We start from the raw sequence: 23,306 nt of genomic DNA, 5'->3' as shown, positions 1-23,306 counted from the left end.
TTGGCATAAGCTATCATTTAGGTAAAGAGGAGTATCAGAATCCAACTCCAAGTTTTGTAAAGAAAAGTCATACTTCACTCTTCTTTTTTGCAGCAGTTTGTCCGTATCGATCCTCTACAAAAATTTTATTATATTCACGGGTGGTCTGTCATCGTTCTGCTTTTGAAGTCTATGACAACAATCAATTTTGTTTTCATCGGTTGACTGGTCTAAGGCCAGACTTACTGACTTGACAGTGCTTGTCGCATCCTCATTTTTTGCCATTGGAAAGTCATATAGTTTGAGACAATTTGTTCTAGAGTACTGCTTCATTGACACCACTCTTTTTTGGAGTTCTGTGTTCCCTTTTCTAGATTAATTGTTTCAACCCCTTGATTTTTGATTTTCTGAAAGCTTTTCTTAATTAATTAATTGCTTTTCTTGCAAGTCGAGCATCTTAAGTATGGTCTTGTTATCCTTATGACACCTTTCTAACAAGTTTCTGAAACCTGTCTCCCTAAGGTTATTTTCTTCCCTCATTTGGTTCAATAATCTGATAATCTCCACCATTGAAATATGGCCTTTGTTTGCAGAATCTTGAAACTTCATGCTCTTGCACTTTTCTTTTGTACAGCACGGTTTTAAAGACAAGCAAATATAACTGTACTCTTCATAAACAATCTTATCAGCACACCACAGGCTTAACAGAACACAACAGTATTCAAAGTTAAAGAAATAACACAAAGAACGTGCACATTCAAAGGCGACTAACTAATGACTCATATAAAAACGACTTCTATATATATATATGAGGTTCGATATATGAGGAATTTTATTTTTTGTCAAAAAATCTTTATTTATTCATCAATATTGATTTTGACCTTCAAATTACTCTCCTTTAGATATAGTACATTTGTGCCAGCGCTTTTTCCCATCTTCAAACCACTTCTTGAACGATGTTTTTGGTATGTTGTTTACCTCCCTCAGTGATTATATCTTTATCTCTTGTTGTTGGCAAAACGTCATCCTTTCATGGTTCTTTTCTGCTTGGGGAGTAGGAAGAAGTCACAGGGGTCATGTCTGGTGAATGCTACGGCATGAAAATGCTGTTGTTTTTGGCCAAAAATTTGCAAACAAGCAGTAAAGTGTGAGCAAGTGCATTATCATGATTGTTTTGTCACAAATCCAGACGTTTTCTTTGGCTTCATGCAAATGGTGTAGAACTTTCAGGTAGTATGACCTGGTGGCAAGAACTCATAATGTAATCGTGGTGAAATCGAAGAACACAGGATCAGAACCTTTATATTTAGTCAAACTTAATGTGCCTTTTTTGGTCTTAGCTCTTCAGGAAGCTTCCGTTGAGACCTTAGTTTTTGCATCATACCCGCACACACATGTATCAGCACCATTTATGACCCATTTGAGCAATTCTGGATCATTGTTCACTTCATTCAGCAACTCCTGAGCAGTGTTCATTCGGCACTGCTTTTGGTCAAAATTCAACAATTTTGGAACAAATTTTGCTGCCATACGTTTCCTTGGCTTAAGCCAAAAAAAATTCCTTGGCATAAGCCAAGCATGCCAACATTATCAGCAACCTCTCTGATAGTGATTTGGCGATTGTCTATAATCATTTTCTTCACTTTTTTGTTGTCATCAGTTGTTGATGTACTGGGATGCCCAGAGTGGTTGTTATCTTCAATGTCTTCACAACCCTGTTGGAAACATTTATAAACACTTATAAACACACGTATTAACATTTATAAACACTTGTTTTATTCATAGAAAAATCATGAAAAAACATTCAATAATTGGAATGGTGCTGTACTTTATTTCATTCTGAAAGCAAAATTTAATGGAATTTTTTTCCAAAAGTTAAAAATGGCCGTCGTTACCAACACACATGTAACCTTTTCAACAGCTAACAATAAACTAAGGATCCAATATGACTACTAATGTAAATATGTTATATGGGACAAGCGTACCAACACAACAATTGGACTTATACAGCCTAGGAAATTTAAAAATTCTGCTTATTTTTTACCAAACCTTGAATTTATAATTTTAATTGATTTTTTTTTTATTAGAAAAAATCTGCATTATCTATTTATTATCTCCCTTACAACAAGCTCATGTGCCGTTTCAGGTCACCTTACTCCATATTTTATAATTAGATATGAATTATGTTTTTTTATTACTATATAATTTTATGAGCTTTTACTATATTTAAAAAACAATATGTTCATATTTTAAGATGATGCTTGTTATTCAATTATGGTTATTATATTTTGCTTTAACACTTTGTTAGCCTAAGGTAGTCAATGTGGGAAACTTCAGTTTGGTGACCAGGATCGTCACAAGGCGTGTGTTCCCTTATGAGGTCAGAATGATCATCTATGCACGTGGAATTGTCAAAGAACTCTGTTTCCTACTTAGTGGTTACAGAAAAAGCCATGTAGTTTCTGAGGTCCCTAATTTGTAAAGCCATTACTCAAAAATCTAATCTAACCTAGTAGCATTTGAGTTTTATTTAATAGCTTTTTTCTGTCTTTGTAATGATTAAAAATTGTATTGGTATTTATTTGGTTTTATACTAATTGTAATTTTAAAATTTATTGGTACTGTTATAAATAGAGTAATGCCATCACAAATTCTTTCTCTGTATTATATTAACATATCCAAGATGTGAATACATTATAAAGAGTGTTTCTAAAATGGTAGGCTGACTATACTTTTTCGGCTAAATACTTTCCCAAATTACAAAATGGCAGCCATGCTTATTTTTCAATTCGTTATATCTCCTTAAATATTAGTTTTATCAAAATGTATGTTATACTAAAATATTAAGGCTTTTATTTTGAATAAATTGACATTTTATTTTTGAAAATCGGTTAACAAACAGCTGAGTTATGGCAGGAAATTGATGTAATTATGTGTCTGTTTTCACATCCTCCACCTTACGTTCAATTCAATGAAATATTAATTGTTTTTATTTATTGTTAATTCTAATATTGTAAATTAGTATCAAATTAAGTAATAATTTCCTCATAATAATAGACCTAATAATTATGACACAAAATTACAACATCAATTTTCTCCCTTACCTCGACTACTTGTTAACCGATTTAAAAAAATAAAATGTCACTTTGCTCAAAATAAAAAGCTTAATATTTTAGAAAAGAAAAGAAATTTTGATAAAACTTATATTTATGGAGATATAACAGATTGAAAAATAAACATGGTCGCCATTTTGTAATTGGCAAAGGTATTTAAGTCGTGATTTTTTGCTATATTATTATAATTTTAAACTATATTACAAAAACGCTTACAAAATATTAACGTGATTCCTCTATCCAAACTTGAGATATAAGTTTTTATATAAAAATAACAAAATGGCAGACAGAACGAAGGAGAAATTGTCATTTTTCCTAAGGATATTTTTTGTTTAGTTTTGCAAGTGGAATCTGAAAAAGTATAGCCACTCCACCATTTTAGGAACATAATAAATGATATTGGTTGTAATCTTCTGAGTTGTAATACCTTTAATATTAAAATTAGCCGGTTCAAAAATATTTTATTAGTTGCTTTATCATCTATAGTTTAAAATCACTTTAAAATGATTTCTATGTTTTTTTAGTTTTAGTTTTTAGATTTCTAAGTTTTTGTTTAATGGGGATGTCATTACAGTTGTTGCCAGTTATTTGTATTGTTTTTATATTTTTTTAAATTTATGTGTCATGATATAATTTTCTTACTATTTGTTGTAAACATTGTTATACCTAAATAATGACATATGGTGTGCTGTATACATGTGGTTATGTTTACGTACTATGATTTTATCTCTTCATAATTTAATATTACTCTGCAAATTAAATGAAAAGTTATTGCAATCCATTTGTGTAAAATAAAAACTTCTATGACGTCGCTATGAATATTATGACTTTGTTTACATAGTCAAAATATAACAATGTTTGAGATATAATAATATTCATCAGTTGGTCATATCTATTTTGATATAATAAATAATTTTTGCAGGAATAGATGGTCAGCTGTAAAATTGAGATGAAAAACAAAGAGGTGATAGTACACCTTTGTTACTGTGTTGTTAACTTCTATTTTAAGAAAAAGTGGATATCACAAAGTGTGTGTACTTTGATAAGTGCTGCAATCTTGTAGCTTCATTTCCATATTACTAATATTCCAAAACTCATTGACTCATGTTTTCTCTCTCTTGTCACCATTGTTATGGAGTCAATATGCTAACATGTATGCCAATTTATCAAACAATATTCAGCGACTGAATTTTTAAGTGGGAAAAGTGAATAGTGATATTCATCGTCATCTAAAAGCCATTTACGGTCATGAAACTGTTAGTTGAAGTACTGAGAATAGTTACGCAATAAAATTTTGTGGATCAGAAGCTGGTTAAACAAATATTGAGAATGAGCCATGAAATGGTCATCTGTACCTGTGACTGATGAGAATCATCAAAAAGAGGTGGACGAGTTGATTCAAAATGATTGTCATGTCTCATAACAATGTATCGCCACCCTGATAAGCACATCAAAAGATGAGTAGGACAACTGCACAACTGGGTTATCGTAAAATGTGTTATGATGGATGCTGTGAAAATTTACAGAAAAGAAAAAAGTAACAACAAAAAGAATATTGTGGACAGCATCTGACAAGTGAGATGACTTCCTTTTCAATTTGTAATGACAGAAGAAACTTGAATACATCATTACAACCCAGAAGAGAAATAGCAGAGCATTGAATACTGACACTTGGCTCCTACAATCCAAAATATTCAAAACACAGTTTTCTACAAAACAGTGTTTTTGAAATTCCAAACACATGTACGTGACTGAATACATGGAAGTTAGGTTGACTAAATTTTATGTGGAACATGTTAAAACATTTTAGGAGATGTGTGTTTTATGTTTGACAAACCAAAGAGCTGATCATTCTGCAACATGATAATGCTTGGCCACACACATCATATGAAACCGCCATGGCTCTTCTGAAGTTCAAAATTTGAACCTATTTCACACCCTCCATAAATTTGGCGCTCCTCCACCCTTCCATATCATCTATACACACCCACCATACTTTAAGTTTGGTACTCTGCAATTTTCATTTCTTTCTGCAATTGAAGAGGGATGTTCATTTCACCAATGATGATGAACTGAAGGGCTCAATGAGGTTGTACATCTGGGAAAAACGACCAGTATTCTTCATTGATGGAATGAGAAAACTGGTTCACCAATGAGGGAAATGTGTAACTGTAAATGGTAAGTATGTGGGAAAATAAATATAAGTTTTTGTAGCACATAAAATGTACTTTTATGGCATATTTGTTTCATTTGACTATCTCTTTTCATTTCCAAGTAATAAGCAATTGTGGATTACCTTTCAACCACCCCTAATATAATTTTCCATTAGGAAATATTCTTCTTAAAAATTTATTTTACTCGGGTTTAATTTGTTTATTCATTGAGTAGTAAATATAATTATATATAATTATCCTCTTTCTATATAGATCTGTTAAGAAGCCTTCATTATTATTTATGTTCCTAAAACAAAACAGGTATCTACTGTTTTTTCTGAAAGTCAGGTTTGATGTTACGTTATCCCATCAACCTGACATTAGCATTTTTAGAAAATTTACTTTTTCTCTGATATAAAGATTGTAAATTATTAGTTTTTGTCAAGCTTTAAAATAAATTGTGCTGAATAGTTAAATTATTCTTTAATGTAAAATTGTGTTAATGGGCAAATATGTAATTATACTGGTATAGCAAGTAATTTTTAATAATTTTTTTTTTTTTTTTTTTTTTTTTGTCTTCAGTCATTTGACTGGTTTGATGCAGCTCTCCAAGATTCCCTATCTAGTGCTAGTCGTTTCATTTCAGTATACCCTCTACATCCTACATCCCCAACAATTTGTTTTACATACTCCAAACGTGGCCTGCCTACACAATTTTTCCCTTCTACCTGTCCTTCCAATATTAAAGCGACTATTCCAGGATGCCTTAGTATGTGGCCTATAAGTCTGTCTCTTCTTTTAACTATATTCTTCCAAATGCTTCTTTCTTCATCTATTTGCCGCAATACCTCTTCATTTGTCACTTTATCCACCCATCTGATTTTTAACATTCTCCTATAGCACCACATTTCAAAAGCTTCTAATCTTTTCTTCTCAGATATTCCGATTGTCCAAGTTTCACTTCCATATAAAGCGACACTCCAAACATACACTTTCAAAAATCTTTTCCTGAGATTTAAATTAATTTTTGATGTAAACAAATTATATTTCTTACTGAAGGCTCGTTTAGCTTGTGCTATTCGGCATTTTATATCGCTCCTGCTTCGTCCATCTTTAGTAATTTTACTTCCCAAATAACAAAATTCTTCTACCTCCGTAATCTTTTCTCCTCCTATTTTCACATTCAGTGGTCCATCATTGTTATTTCTACTACATTTCATTACTTTTGTTTTGTTCTTGTTTATTTTCATGCGATAGTTCTTGCGTAGGACTTCATCTATGCCGTTCATTGTTTCTTCTAAATCCTTTTTACTCTCGGCTAGAATTACTATATCATCAGCAAATCGTAGCATCTTTATCTTTTCACCTTGTACTGTTACTCCGAATCTAAATTGTTCTTTAACATCATTAACTGCTAGTTCCATGTAAAGATTAAAAAGTAACGGAGATAGGGAACATCCTTGTCGGACTCCCTTTCTTATTACGGCTTTTTTCTTTTGTTCTTCAATTGTTACTGTTGCTGTTCGGTTCCTGTACATATTAGCAATTGTTCTTCTATCTCTGTATTTGAACCCTAATTTTTTTAAAATGCTGAACATTTTATTCCAATCTACGTTATCGAAAGCCTTTTCTAGGTCTATAAACGCCAAGTATGTTGGTTTGTTTTTCTTTAATCTTCCTTCTACTATTAATCTGAGGCCTAAAATTGCTTCCCTTGTCCCTATACTTTTCCTGAAACCAAATTGGTCTTCTCCTAACACTTCTTCCACTCTCCTCTCAATTCTTCTGTATAAAATTCTAGTTAAGATTTTTGATGCATGACTTTTTAATAATATAAGATTAAAATGGTATAATTTTTAATAAGTAAATATATTTGCCTTCAGATTAGCAAACAGTAAAGTGTATGGTTTTTATTTACTAGGTAATAAGGGTGTTTTATTTTATTACATGGTTCACAATTTATGTGTTGACTAAATAACTACAATTAAAAAAAATCATAAACTGTACTTTTTATTGTGAATTATTTTAGTTCCATATTGTTATATTATTTAATTTTGTTGTTAGGTTTGCATGGGAAAATTTCATTCAGTGTTTATTAGTTCCGAAGGCCATGCATGGGCTTGTGGCCATGGTATGGGTGGACGTCTTGGTGTAGATTCAGAGAATACTGTTCTTACACCTCAACCAATCAAGACGGGATCTGAGGTTGTGCAGGCTGCAAGCATTGGTCGAGATCACACAGTACTTCTTATGGAAAGTGGAGCGGTAATTGTTTTACTATTGCAAAATAAGTTCTCCTTTATTATAATTTGTTAAAGTAATGTAATTATAACAGATGCATCTTTCAAACCATAAACTGTTAATTTTGTATGAGAGAGAATAGATTGTTTACATTTTCATTTTCTGATGATGTGAAGTAAAGTACTTTATGATGAAATAAACATTTTTGTACAACCTGCAGTAGCAAAAACTGACAGTGCACTTTTGATATAGCATTAACAACATTGTAGTTATATGTATGACATTAATTAGTTTTTTTTTTCAATTTTATTATGAATTCATTGCTGTGTGTTATTTTATTCAATTATTATCAGAAAAAAACAATGTATGGTACTTGTATGATAAGTATAAGGTCAGTGTTTAGAATAGGCATGAAGTCAATATTGATGATTAAGTTTAAACTTTAAACTAAGCATAAAGTTTATATGGAGGTTTTATTTAGATAAGAAAAGTTTGTTTAAAGTATATTATAATTGGTATATGGTATAGTAATATACTGGCATTGGTTGTTTTCATGATTGGTTTAATATTATAAAAGTTTACAATAACTCACAACTTCATTGAGTATTTCATACTTACTGTTACTGAACACAGAGTTAAATTTGTTATGTACTATGATAATTTTGATTATCTTATCATCTTTTTGAATTTTTGTATTTTTAATTTTTATTTATTTTATAGGCCTAATCTCTAAGTATTTTTATAAGTATGTCTGACCTTGACAAGCATTATCTGTATTTGAAAAAATTTAAACTGAGAACAGTAATTAAAGCAGAAATTGGTAATCTAAATATTAATGCAATGTTAGAGCTATAGAATCAGAAAATCATAAAGCTGTCAAGAACTGTGACCTTTGAAACAATCTCCTTTGGTTACAGAACAATTTTGCTAGTAGTCAAAAACAGAATTTTAGTATTTTGTAGCATTAAAGAAAACTATAATGAAAATTTACTGTCCTTGAAGACAGGATAATATATACCTGAGAGGATAATGTAATAAAACTAGCATGTCAGGATCTAAATTTTGTAAGAACTCTTAGTCCTACATCTAATAATTAATGTCTTGTTCTGGTTCATTGGTTTTAAAATGTAAGCATGCAAATGCTTCAAAACAGAGTTAAGTTGAAGTTTAGCAACATTTTTATATCCCTCGAGTACAATAGTGATACGAAATGTAAGCTGAAAATCTGAAGGCTATTAAATGTAAAAGACATAATGGTAAATTAATGAAATAACGACCTACTGATTGACAGCAAGTTTATTAAATTTAAAGACCTTGTTAGTAAGCATATCGTGGAAGTGATAGAATGATTGAAGGAAGTGAGCAATCCAAAGAAAGAGTTGGTGACTCAAAGTTTACTGTGTCTGGAAATGTTAAGGATTTTTTTTTTTGTTCCCAAGCTATTTTACAATCATCTACCAAATTACTTGGAGAATAAAAGTGTCATTGTTTTTGTTGTGTAAATATCATAAGCTTATGTTTGCAGATTAAAATTTAAAATGATTAATCTGGATTTTATGGGTTTTATTTGGTCCTGCACCTTCTAACAAAAACGTAATTCTGATATTGTATCACCTCATCTATCCATTCTGTCTTATTTTTAAGTCTTCAGAGTTCTGTCAAACTCAAAATAAGAATCAATCATAATCAATTTCTTCCTACTCCTACAGAACCTCAAATAATAACTGTTTCATTCTGTACAATCCTTCTGTAAATTTTGTCACCTATTAGCTCTCTTTTCTTCTTATCCCTTATTCTTAATATATTTTGTCTCCAGTTTTCCAAAGATTTCTTTTATTTTTCTATACACTAAATCTACTTCTACAGTAGTTATTATATCTTTCTTGACTTCCCCACTTTTCTGCATCAACAAGCTTTCTTTGTAAATGACAGAACCTATGGGTTTGGGCTATTTGGCATTACAAGTGCCTGCAATGCTGAACTGAATGCCATCAATGTTGCTTTGAATATCATTAAGTCAAAACATTTTGCTAGCCTCCATGACACGAGTGGTAGCATCTCGGCCTTTCATCTGGAAGTCCCAGGTTCAAATCCAGGTTAGGCATGGCACTTTCACACGCTACACAAAATTGTCATTCATCTCATTCTCTTAAGCAATCCTAACAGTGGTCCCAGAGGTTAAAAAAAAGTCAAAATATTGTCACATCCTTATCTGTAGCGATTCGTGTAGTGCACTTCAAGCCTTAGAAGATTTGTATTCTAAACATTCCATCATAACCAAAATTTGTAATACAATCGCTGAGTTAAATTGCCACAACACACAAGTAAATTTCTGCTGAACCCTAGCCATGTGGGAATCCCGGGTAATGAATGTGCAGATTCTGCTGCTAAAGATGCATATAACCAACCATCTTTCACCACCCAAGTTACTACTACCGATTTTATTAATTCCATTAAGTAAACAATTCAAAGAAGGTGGCAAGGTGACTGGACTGCACCAATGGTGATTGGATAATAAACTTTGGCATGTCAAAGATAGGTGTTACTATGGTGGGACTCTTCATGCAGGAAAATTCGCCAAGAGGAAGTGGTCCTGTGCTGATTGCAATTAGAACGTACCAGAGTTATTCACTGATAACTGATGTCAGCAAAAGGTGCACCACTGAGTGTACCATGCAGCTGCCACTTGAATGTGCACCACATCCTTGTGGAATACATATGTTATGCAGCCTTATGTTGCAAATTCAAATTACCAAGAAACATTCACCGCATCCTAAGAAAATATAAGAATGAACTGAACCAGGTATTGTTACTTCTAAGAAGAATTAATATACATCATAAGATTTAACCCACCTTAAATTTTTATATTATCTTAATTATTACATTACATTACATATATTATTTTAATTGTTACATTATATTACATATATATTACCCTAATTATTACGTTTCTTTTACTCAGTTGTATTCCTATTGTTATCTTAGTTTTCATCATAGTTTTAACCTTATTCTAATATTTTAATATCTGAGAAGGAGCCTTTTGTTATTATTTTGCCAGGTGATGATAATGGAAAAGCGTTTTTTCCCCCCAATAAAAACGTTTTCTTTGCTGTTTTGCTACTTCTATAAGTCGCATTTCTAAAGAGCTTATATGCCTTCATCTATTACCTTTAGAATTTTTATTCTTCTATCACTCATCCTTCAATTTTATTATTTCCTTTATTATTCGTGATTTTTTTTATCAACTGTTACATTTTTACTTAAAGTTTCCTCTTATGCCTTAATTATTCCATTTCCAAAAATCAAATTTTTTGGCAATAAAAGAATTTATTTATCCATTTGTTTTCAAGTAAATGTACTTTGAATTTATTTGTATGTCATCTCTTTGTTCTCATTGTTTTATTTAATTTCTTAAACTTACATTTCATCACAACTAAATTGTGGTCACTAATATCGGAATCTATTCCTGAGAATACATTTTGCAGTTGGTAAATTGAGCTCAAAATTCCTGCCTGAGTATTATATAACTTACTTATATAAATTACATTATTTCATGTACACTCCTATTCAACTGATAATTTTTTTGTCAGGTTTGGACATGTGGCTTGAACACTCACCACCAGTTAGGCCATGTACCACCTCCAAATAAGCTGCTTGTACCTCGACCGTTACCACTTAATAAAATTACAAAAGGTGTTACTGTAATAGGAGTTTCAGCTGCAAGATTTCATACTGTATTTTGGACTGAAGATAGTCTCTACACTTTTGGTCTACATGCTGGTCAACTAGGTCATCCGGCTCTTCCAGAGAGTACAATAATTGCACCTCGATTAGTGAGTTTATTTTCATTATTTATTATCTTAATATTCAAATAATGGTATTTGAATGTAGTAAATTTAATAAGTCTTCTCCACTGTTTCGTTGCATTCACTGTTCCACCATTGGTGCTTTTTACAGGGTTTTATTGGGGCCAATTCTTCTGTGGTTTGTTTAAGGTTGTTGACTAGGTCTTTAAGTTTTCCATGATTGTTATTTGTTTGGTTGCTTTTTGGTAATTTTCATTCTTGATATATGAGTAGGGTCTATTTTTCTTTTAGTTTTTGAGACTTGCTTGGTTTGCTTCCTTTGGAGAGTGAATTTAATTTTAATTTTGACTACATAGCGATTTGAGCCTTTGTTTACTTCTCGGAGGACTTTTACATTGTAGATCTCTTTGTAGTGATGTTTATCCATGAAGACGGAACTGAACGGAACGCAAGGATAGCGGGAGTTTGTTTCTTCCTACTAATTGCAGAACCTGGACAAATGTCTCTTACTGTGTCTTTCTGTTTTATCTGGCGGGTTATCATCTGTTTTGTGGCGGTTATAAATTTTATTTGTTTTATTCTATTTATGGATGGATTTCGTATTTGCATTCCGGTCCCTTAGACCAATGAGAAACAATTGAATGGGGCTGATACGGGAATACTAAGCGTGTATGCGCTTTGTACTTTCGGCAATATTCCCCTTCAGTCTGTCCTCTGAAACCCTTTCAGTGCTAGAGCCTTTCGGTCAAACAGGAATTTTCCTTCTGTGGAGGCCCTAGTGTTTGGAGGAAGCTTTCAGATACATGTGTGTCCGGGAAGGGTTAGGTGGGATCGCGTGGACACCATCATTGTGCTGGTTCACCTGAAACAGACATAAAAAGGAAGCATGTTCTGTATTGCAAGAAAGATATAACAGACCTCATTCAAGACAATATGACAACCTTTCATGTTTCACCTACCTATTTATTAAAGTTTTATAAAATTTTTATTTTTTTTTATTTTTTTTATGAAGCGCAGCAAAATCGCTCTTACGTTCCTGCTCGTGCACGTGTGGAAAAAAAAGTCTTAATAATGTTGAAAAATATTAATTAGTATAGTATGGGCTTAGATTCAGATGTTTTCAATAAAATTTGAAAGTTAACAATTTATTTCAAATATCATTTTGAATAATTAAGTGGTCAACTAGTAGTTAACACTGATCAGGTAAGATACAATTCCGTTAGTAATAGTGACTAATAAATTAAGTTGGGATCAACAAAATACCAAGTCAATGAATTTGGTATAAAAGGTTTAAAGATAATTTATTTTATTTTGTTTTGTTTATTTAACTGAAGACTTTCACTAACTTAACAGTAGACAATGAAAAGGGTCCAATCAGTTAGCAGCATCTTATCTATTTCCTGTTGAGGACACCTTTGGAGCATAATACAACAAAACCTTGTGTTCAATTATTATTAAGCACTCGTTGGGACATTAGATTTTATCTATATCTATACTATTGTAGGATATTATAATAGGATATACTAAATTAATATTGGTTCATATATTTATTTTACATTTGATTGGAATAAAATACAACCTAACTAAATGTTTATTTATTTGTTAAGCACTAGTAAGGTCTTTGGAATAAATAAAATTGATTTGATTTTGGTAAAAAAACCGTAAATCTTTACATTTATGAACTGTAACAACTTTACGCTCAATATGAGACCTTACATGCACATCTCTTTTTTTTTAATGACCTTGCAATAAAGGCCCGCAATCATTTGTGGGAGTTCCCTGTTGGCTCACCCAATGCAGAGGCTCCTGGCCTGGTTTATTATACACAAACCCTCTTCCCGCCTTTTCACGGTGGTTCATCTACTATGGCGTGAGGTCTTTTCCTCACACTTTGCAGTGTAGGGTCCTCTCGGCAGATGTCCCTGAGATGGCTATGGTCGGATACGACTGCTCTCCCGAACAGTCTGCGCGCCTGTGCTACACCCACTTCCAACATGGTTTTTATGTTCATGTTGTAGTGAAGTGTGGCATTTCTGACAAACCACAGCACTGTGAAAATCATCTGCAACACCACGTTTTGGACAGCCTCTATCGAGCTTTTTCTGGAATGTAGAGCACAACAGAGCCCCCCACGACGGGTAGGCATATGTCAGAATTGGTACGACATAGAGTCTGTATATGAGTATCTTAGTTGCCAGCAGAATGGGGCTGGCTCGATTAAGCACTGGGTATAGGGAAGCCCTGGTGGCCTTTGCCCTCTGGGTAACATATTTTACATATTCCCCTAAGGTAAGTTGATGATCTAGGCCTACTCCCAGATTTTAACATTTGTCTCCAAGGGTATTTTTCCCCTGAGATTTCTGGCTGTCTGGCGGGAGCGCATTGCTTACATGTGAATAGCACGGCCACGGAACACTTATCAAACCACGGCTCCACTAAATCCATTTGCCGTTGGAGTCTCTCGACCGTGTAATCCAAATTTCGGGAAATGTATTAATATGTCGTATCATCGGCGTATGAAGCGGTGTTGACACCTTCCGACAACGGTACATCGATTGTATATGCAGTGAACAGAATCGGCGAAAGGACTGCCCCCTGGGGAACCCCGGCGGTTATTGCCCTGGTAGTTGATAAGGATCCCCCAGCGCGTACTGCGAACTCTTTTCACAGTAGGTAAGACCTTATTAGCTTGACATGGCGACCAGAGACCGTCGTGTGAGCGAGTTTATATAGTAGGCCGTCATGCCAAACTTTATCGAAGACTTTAGGCCACGTGCAAGAAAACGGCCGCGGTCACTGGTTTCCTGTTCAAGCCTCCGACAAGGTTATCCATCAGTTGAACTGGTTGAAGGGTCTTCGAGTGGCGTTCTCTGAACCCGAACTGCTAAGACCGAACCTCTGGCCCCAGTCATCGCCGAAGTCGCTCGAGGAAAATTCTTCGAACAACTTTGATAACGTCGGTAGTAAGGAGATCGGTCTGTAGTTCCGGGGAGAATATAGGCTTTTCCCCGATTTGGGCAGGCATACCACCTTCGCCGATTTCCAGCATTCTAGTTAATAACCTACGTACAAAATGGACATAAAAAGGGTGACCATGGTCGCTATGAGAGCGGGGTAACGTTCAGGTATGCTCTGGCCTTGATCCCTTCCACCCCTGGGGACTTATGGAGCTTGTGGCTTTGATAGCCGTGGTCACTTCTGCTTCAGTGACACGGTCTATTTCGCGGGGGGCATCCTCTACCTGAGCGAAGTAGTCCGTGAGGAAAGAGTCCACCTCAGTTGCATGTCGTTGTTAGGGCCGGCGAGATTTGGAGTGAAATGTTCCTTTAGTGTGTCCGCGAAGACCTTTGCCCGATCCGATTCGAAATAAGCCAAGAAACCTACTCGTCTTAGCACCGGGTAGCGAAGCTTCTTTCCCTCGGGTAGCCGTTTATTCAACCTGAACACCAAAGAGGGTCGTCCGATATCGAGACGAGATAATCTGTCCAAGATTTTTTGCGATGTTTTGTCAGCAACACTTCCACCTTGTCCATTTGTAAAATGCTCGTTTGTCGTCGGGGGACAGGGTGAGGCGATATCTCCTACTCAGCCGGCGCTTTTCCAAGATTGCCTCGGAGATGTGAGGTGGGAGATCGTAACGGAGGGGCCGTGCGGCCTTCTCTGTAGTGCTTTAAGACAGAACCTCGTTTATGGACGACGTGACGCGTCGGTGTGGTCGACGATATCCTCCGGTGTGGTCAGGAGTTCTGGATCTACCGGCCTAAATCCAGTTGGAGAGCTTCATGGAGCTTTCTCCATTTCACTGACCTTTGGGGAGTTGGTGGTGGGTCTCGCCCGGCCACTGCTAGACCCAACTCCAGTAAGACCGGAGAATAGTCCGAGCAGAGGTCCTCGATCGTTTCTATCGCGAACGCCATTTGTACCGCCCTCAGAATCGTGATGTCGAGCACGTCATGGTCGACCGACCATTTGCACTCACGAAGGTGGCCACTTCAGGGCCTGTGGCGACTAGTCTGCGGGCCCTCACTTTTTCGCTTAACAACCTGCCATTAGCATTTATTACGTGGCCATTCCAAGACGTGTGCTTAGGATTGAGATCGCCTATGAGTATGAAGGGACCATCTCAATTTTCCAGAATGGCATCTAGGTCAGCGCCGGGTATAGCTGAGTTCGGCCTGTTATATGCCGATACCAGGAAGTGATGTATACTGCGCCTAGATGTTGCACATGTGTGCAGGTCTGTTCCATGAAATCGGTATGGACCTCGACTCGCATGTGCGTGATTCGTCTGTGGACTAAAATAGCGATTCTGCCATTGGCGGGGCTTCGGCGTGGCACTACCCTGTCGGTTCTGTAGATGAAATAGTTCCGAAGGGTCAGTAATTCGTCTGGCTTGAGGTGCGTTTCTGCTAACAGTATCACATCAATTGTAGCCGCAGGCTGAACCTCTTGCGGCTGGGGTTTTGGTAACCCCCTGGCGACCCGCGCCCAGCTACGCCCGTCAGTGGACTTTTGTGGTGGTGCCCTTCTATCTGGCCAAGTGCCCCTTGTAATAAGGACAGCCCCTATAATTTGCCGGGTGAGGCCCCTTGCAATTCGCGTACGATGCGGGCTCTTCTCATGACTTTAGGCAACACGTCGTTTCGTGGTCCCCGCCACATTTGACACATAGCTGTGCCCTGCGGCGATAGTTTGACGACGAGTGGCTGAACTTTTGGCATCTGTGGCATTGAGGGGATCCCCCTCGTGACATGAATGTCGTCACTGTTATTTTACAGTAAAACATACTGTCCAGGTTGTAGATGCCCCTGGTGGCCGGCGTTTTTTTAAGTGCCACAAGGCACGTAGGGATTTCCCTACCATCCCTTGCGGTCAGGTTTTTCATTGACGCCGTGTCATAGCCTAGTGAGGAGAGCTCCTCTCCCACTTCTTCACAGGTGGCCCGAAAGGGAATACCCCGGACCACAACTTTAAGCTTCCTCTCCTTAGGGAGCTGGTAAGTGTGAAAGGCAATGCTCTTCGATGCACTTCCCAGAAATCGCCTTTGCTGCTTAATTGCAGCCTTATTGAGAGCCCAGTGCTCTTTTCAATCAGGATCCAATGGACTATGGTGGATATGGCTCTTGCCAATGTGGGCCACTTCCTAGGGCAGTCCAACATTATGGGCGGGATTTTCTCCTGCTTCTTAACCGGTGGTTGGAAGAAGGTTTCCCCTGTAACTTCCATAGTGGCAGCCGCCATTTCCGGACCGCCCTCGGTTGTGGTTGGCTTGATGGACTCAATGTCCATGGCTACTAATGCCTCGCGCATGGCCCTTTTCCAGGCTTCCAAGGTTAGAAACTCTTTGCCGGAAATTTCCAGGGATGGTGGGCGATAAGTCCACCATTAGCCTAAATTAATAAAAAAAAATAATAAATTATATCCAAATTTTAACGCCAGTATAAATTTAAATTTCAAAAATAATAAATTAACTTATTTAAAAAAAATAAATAAAAATTAAGTAGATAATGGCTTACATTAGCGTAAATTGCTAATACAAGGGGATGGTTAAACCTCGAAACGTCTCTGCCAGTGAATGACTAAATAAAATTTAAGTAAAAATGATTTACTTAATGCTAATCACTACTTATAATCACTACTTAATTTATAAAATAGTTTGAAAGTAATAATATTACTTTGTCGTAAGCCTAAAAATAAAATCTACATATTTAACTAATTGATAGACACTTATTTAAAATAAAATAAAAGTAAACTATGCTTAAACTTATCCAGTTTGACTGGAAGGTCAGACAAAAGATATAACACTATTACTGGCTGGATGGGCGTCCTAACGGTATGTTGGTGACGACACTGGAAATGTTATTCAGGTACACACACACACACACACACACAAGATCAGAGACAACACAGAGACCTAGAAAACAGTCCTTTCACAACCACTGCTAGACAGAGACTGTCTGTGAAGACATGATCTAGCTGCCATTCTCCATTAGTATAGTCGGGTTATTTCGAGGTTTTATTGAGTTATTGATGTTTTCTCTTAAAATATGTGGATTTTGTGATTTGGTTGTGATTTCTGCAGAGATCGATGAGTCTGTCCATTTTCATTTGTTCTCTTTCGGGTGGGCCATTTTCCGATAATGTCATGGTATTTTCTTTTTCTCTTTAGTTGAGCACTGAAGTCTCCAATTAGTTGTTTAATGTGATTTTTGGTGATGTTATTTATGGTCTAGTTAAGTAGGTCCCCAAACTTTTCTGTTTCTTTACGGTCTTTTAGATATTTGTTTTTATTATTAGTGGGAGCATAGGTGTTTATTATGGTGTAGATTTTATTAGAAGCTTTTAGGGTAGTGTTGAGATTCTTGGGGATTGTTACTTGAATTCTTGAATAGAGTTTATTATTTTGATGTTGACCAAAAGCCTATTCCAAACTGTGGAACACTTTTCATCACTCTCTTCCCAGTTATACCTTTGTAGATCCTATATCCTTGAGATTGCATGGTCCCCTGGTCGGTGTTTTTTATTTCCTGCAGTCTCATAATGAGAATTTTGTATTGGTCATTAGGTCAGTTATTTTTAATTTACCACTGCATGAGTGAGTTTACATTGTGTATGGAGATGTAGGTGATTTGCTTTGGTTTGATTTTGGATTTTGTATTGTTCTTGTCAATGTGTTTGGTGTTAGAGCAATCCAGTGCATTTGATCGCATGTTACCTTCTAAGTGGCAGCCCATCATATCCGAATGTTGCCCTCTCTGAACTCTGGTGTCGCTTGGTTTAGCCATGGAGTATTCCTTAAAAGATCTTTCATGGTCGACTAAGAGGTCACCTGCGATGGAACTAGGGCCCTCGTTACAACTCTTGACTTTTGTTAAAGTTGCTATTTTGGAGAAAATTTAAAAATTCCATTCTCAAACATTACGCCCTGTTTTTTCTTAATAATATTTACATAATATTGTAACATAATTATGGATCATATTTGTATGTATATTATAGTAAAAATTTCTAAAGCAGAAACCACTGAGACATCAAGTAAATTTGTTTTGAAGGCTTCTATTTAAAGAGAATTTGTTGCAAAATAAAAAGTTTTGGGCAAAAATATGATAGAAATCTATAAAAATATTTAACATATTGCATTTGGTGAATTGCTTGAAAATTCACCAACTTACAGAAGCAATAAAATATTCAAATAAATAGTATAAGTAAAGCAATTTATAATTCTATTACCTACTGTCCTTATTCTGATTGGGGCATATCAAAGAAATTCAAAACAGCAAAACACACAAAATCAGTTTGCTGTTAGTATATAGCACAGGTTACTACTAACAGTAGAATTTAAGATAAACATTATTTTGATTGCTGTTTAATGCATATAAATTTGAATTACTTTACTATATTTCCAAAGAATTTCTCAGTATATCAAAATAGCATTTTAGTATTAGATTAAAGGTCAAAGCACCCTGGCTTTATGAGTTGCTATAATTAATTTTAGAAGTTTGCTCTAATAGAAAGAAATCCAGTGCTTTATTGTCAAATTGCGCCCAGCCTGAAGGAAAGAATTATTTTCCACTGAATAACATTCATCTCCTTCGGGTCACTGCAGTTTTATGTTAAAATATGTTTGCTCATTTCTGCTTTAAAAGATAAGTATTGTAAAATAAGGTAAAGAGGCTTTTCACTTCTATTTAACATGTTGACTGCTGCAATGTGTAAGGAAAATCACCGGTTGGATACCACAGTGTATAATGATGCCATTAGACCATTAGCGATAAAAACTGATTATGGTTTCTAATCTATATGTTTAAGTATATACTTAAACATATATATATATATATATAAATTGAATATAAAAAAAAAAAAAAACATGAGTGCATGAGTGCACCAGTGCTACTCATGGCCTCTTAATAATGCATGTATCATTCATGTGGCATGAATATTACCGGCAATACTCACTGAAATTTTTTTTCTTATAAACTGTAATTTTTATTAATGTTAATATCTCTAAAATTTATTTAGTGAATAATACTGTAGTAATAATAATAAATAATTTTAAAACTTATTAAATTAATACAACGACATTAATAATAAAAAATAATTAAAGCACTTTAAACTAAAGTAATTACAATACCAATAGAGTAATACAATAATAAAATAAAGAACAATTGAAGTTCTTATAAATTTAAACACTAAAACAATTAAAACTAAGAAAAATGTAAAATAATATAAAATTGTTTTTAGTTTCTTTTTATAATAATGTCTTAGAGAACAATCTCATAATTATATTTTTGTGTTCCTAATTTTACAGTTAATACTAGTGATATTTGCCAAAGCATGGTAAGCACATAAACTTGTTACATACACTACACTGTGTTGACACAAATTTTACATTATTTTGTTTCATTGTTGGCAAAATTAACAAATTTCAGAAATATATGAAACCAATTGCTGCTCGTAGTTTTAGGCACTATACAGTTATTATAAAAAATTGATGTATCTGGATAATTATATTTTTCTTGACCTTTTAATTTGACATGAAAAGGTAATTTGGCCTGATCAACTTCAAGCCATTCATCTTCTGTCATTTCCAAATTTTCTACTGTTTCTCTTTCCTTCTCAGAAAACTGGTTTGGAACCAAATTATCATCATTGGATTAAATGTGATTATCATCATTGTATCTGAAATGATGTCAGGCTGATATTCAGATTCAGGTAAAGAAAATGTGCTTCCTTCATCGTTGCTGTAAAGTAACGAAGTTCTTTATCAGTCAGTACCTTTGAACTATGAGATTTTAATCCGCTACAACTAGGCTGATTATCCATAATGAAATTAAAAATAATTACAGTATATATTCGTAAGTGTGAAAATAGAAGAGTAAAGAATTGTTAATTCAGCCTTGAAAAAACAATAAATTAGTCAGTTTCCGGTAACCAAAAAACTAGCCTTATTTTGAAACTAAAAATGATAATGAAATACAGCTACTATCTATCTAATGAAATGTGTTGATGTAATATTAGCGTCTTATTTTCACTCATAACTAAACTTAATATAAAGTAGCATACATAACATACGATCAAAAACCTACTAATAAAATAATAATTAACTATAAAACTCAGAACAGCAATCGAACTACAGAACACAACATAGCACTAACCATGACATGTGGACAGACTGGAGGTAATTAAACAGAAAAGTGAAGTGATATAGAATGGCACAAGTCTGCAATAACATTATCTGACATTCCTTACAGACTGCAAACATAAAACAAAGTGTAAAATTAATTCTGAGAAGCCAACGTGGCTAGTTACGGTCTATGAGTAATACAAACTTGAGTAACGCTGGCACATCTCATGGCACTCAACATGTTAAGAAAGGTCTCTGCCTTATTAAGAGACTTATATATTATGGATCTGAACTATTTTCTGTTTTCATAGTTTTACACTTTACTTAAAGGTCACTTTAAGAAGGTGTTCTGTTTATGATTCTAGTTTTAAAAAAAAACATGTGATTCATTATTTAATCGAAAAATTAAGAATGCCTTTTAGTTGCACTAAATATATTTTCTTTTTAACAAAAAGTGAATTTTTGGAAATGCTGTATGGTAATGATCTAGGTTTCATTTATTCTTGTAAATATATTTTTGTTGTTTTATATAAGTTGATGTAATTTCCTTAGCCTTTCTTATTATCTAAGCTTTTAATTAAAAGTTGTGGTTATTTTGCACAGGTTACCTCACTTAATCATAATGTCTCTATAACCCATGTTGCAACAAGTGATGGTGCTACAGTGGTAGCTGTAGCAAAAGGAGACATCTATGTTTTACATCAATATCAAACTAGGAGGATTGCTGCAAGGTATTCATGAATGTAAATTTAAATTCCATTTTATTTTATGAGGGTGAATGAAATTTAAACGGTAATTTTGCTGTTCTACACAGCAAGCAGTTCTGAGCTGAATGGCAGATTGGGGGGTTAATATTCGATGTGTTAGAGAGGGGAAACCAACTTGATTATCTCCTCCACTCTGTTCTGTTGTCAGTACAGCTATGAGTGAGCAAGAAGTTCCATCGTTTACAACGTAAAATCATAAAGTTTTTAACTAATGAAGGCGTTAAACCTGCTGAAATTTTAACTCATTTAATGTACAGTTTGGAGATGCTGCACTGTCGAAGAACCGAGTGTATATGTGGGCCAGACAATTTTAGGGTAGGTGAGAAAGTGTAGAAAATGAACTGACAACATCCATGCCACTTGATAGCTTATTGAAGGTGATCACCGGTTCACTGTTGAAGAAACGCATCAGAAGTGGGTTGAGCTATGGGAGTGCTCAATCCATTATGACTGATCATCTTGGCTTTAGAAAAATTAGTGCTTAATAGGTTCCAAGGTTGTTGATCGAAAATCAAGAACAGATCAGGTTGGAGATGTGTGAGAGACTTCTAAATTGATTTTGGCAAGAAAGGGATGATTTTTTTCAGCATCATCACATGTGATGAGACATGGGTATATCATTACACTCTGGAGTCAAAAATGGCGAGGAAGGATGAAGGCTACCCAGTGAAGGCCAAAACTGTCAGTCAGCTGGAAAGGTTCTTGCAACCTTTTTTTTACTCAGGTGGAGTTTTACTCACTGATTTTCTCCATAGTGAATTTGGCTTAGTATTGCCAGCTGCTACAGTCAACAAAATGCACCTACCGAAACAAAAGACAGGGTATGCCCATCAGAGATGTCATCCTTCATGACAATGCCAGGCCACACACGGTGATTTTGGCAAGGGATAAATTTTAAAAAATACACTGGCAAACCCTTGACCACCCTCCCTGCAGTCCAGATTTGTCTCCCTGTGACTAATTTTTGTTTGCACTCTGGAAAAGATTGCTTGGAGGGAACAATTCAAAAACAATGAAAACACATGCAGTTAGATGACGACTCGTCCTCAAATACTTTATGAACAAGGAATATTAAAGCTTCCAAATCATTGGTAAAAGTGTGTAGATCATGCAGGAGACTATGTAGAGAAATTATGAAGGTATGAATGTGTATATTATTAATCAATAAATTTATAAAAAAAATTACTCTTTACATTCAATTCACTCTCATTCTTATATTATTTTCAGTAATGTGATGTTAATCTTAGAATCTTTGATTTCCAGTTGGTACAATTAAATTAGTTAGAAAATTGTTAACTAAATAATCTTGAAATTTCACAAAGTATCCTTTTCTATTAGTTATTCTCTTTCGATATGCAATACATTTTTATCCTTATACAGCAATTTTCCTTATGAAGAACAGGTCTTGCTGCATAGCTGGTTAGAAATGATAAATGATACGTTTACTAATAATAAGTTATTTACATTGTATACTATAGTGTTTAGAATTTTTCCCATTAATAGCCAGTATTTTGTATTACTGAAATTGTAATTATGGTGTTTAGTTGAAATTATAATAATGCATCATACAAAGTTCATAAATCACCCCTGATTAAGAGGAAAAAAAAAATTAAACTTATCAGCTTGTTATACCCTGGTCTACTTTGGTTTACCAAAGCCTGGTTTCAAATAAGCCTGGTTTACCCTGGTTTTTCAAGTACAGAAATATTGTATGCATTGATTATTGTGATTTTTTTTTACTATATCATGTTTTAATATAATTATGGATCATATTTGTCTATTTTTTTTTTTGCCTTCAGTCATTTGACTGGTTTGATGCAGCTCTCCAAGATTCCCTATCTAGTGCTAGTCGTTTCATTTCAGTATAACCTCTACATCCTACATCCCTAACAATTTGTTTTACATATTCCAAACGTGGCCTGCCTACACAATTTTTTCCTTCTACCTGTCCTTCCAATATTAAAGCGACTATTCCAGGATGCCTTAGTATGTGGCCTATAAGTCTGTCTCTTCTTTTAACTATATTTTTCCAAACGCTTCTTTCTTCATCTATTTGCCGCAATACCTCTTCATTTGTCACTTATCCACCCATCTGATTTTTAACATTCTCCTATAGCACCACATTT

At 34.7% G+C, this 23,306-nt stretch overlaps 1 protein-coding gene across 1 annotated transcript in view; it reads left to right on the top strand.

Moving 5' to 3' along the window:
* LOC142323047 (inhibitor of Bruton tyrosine kinase) overlaps nucleotides 1–23,306 on the top strand; it is a 135,853-nt gene that overhangs the window by 30,870 nt on the left and 81,677 nt on the right. The window contains exons 4-6 of the mRNA XM_075362194.1: nucleotides 7,310–7,510; nucleotides 11,077–11,319; nucleotides 21,017–21,144. Coding sequence (XP_075218309.1) covers nucleotides 7,310–7,510; nucleotides 11,077–11,319; nucleotides 21,017–21,144 — 572 coding nt within the window. The remainder of the gene's footprint in view (nucleotides 1–7,309; nucleotides 7,511–11,076; nucleotides 11,320–21,016; nucleotides 21,145–23,306) is intronic.

The sequence above is a fragment of the Lycorma delicatula genome, chromosome 1 (assembly GCF_047948215.1).
Source record: "Lycorma delicatula isolate Av1 chromosome 1, ASM4794821v1, whole genome shotgun sequence".
NCBI classification, from domain to species: Eukaryota; Metazoa; Arthropoda; class Insecta; order Hemiptera; family Fulgoridae; genus Lycorma; species Lycorma delicatula.
The sequence above is the reverse complement of the archived record's forward strand: the minus strand, read 5'-3'. Positions and strand labels throughout refer to the sequence as shown.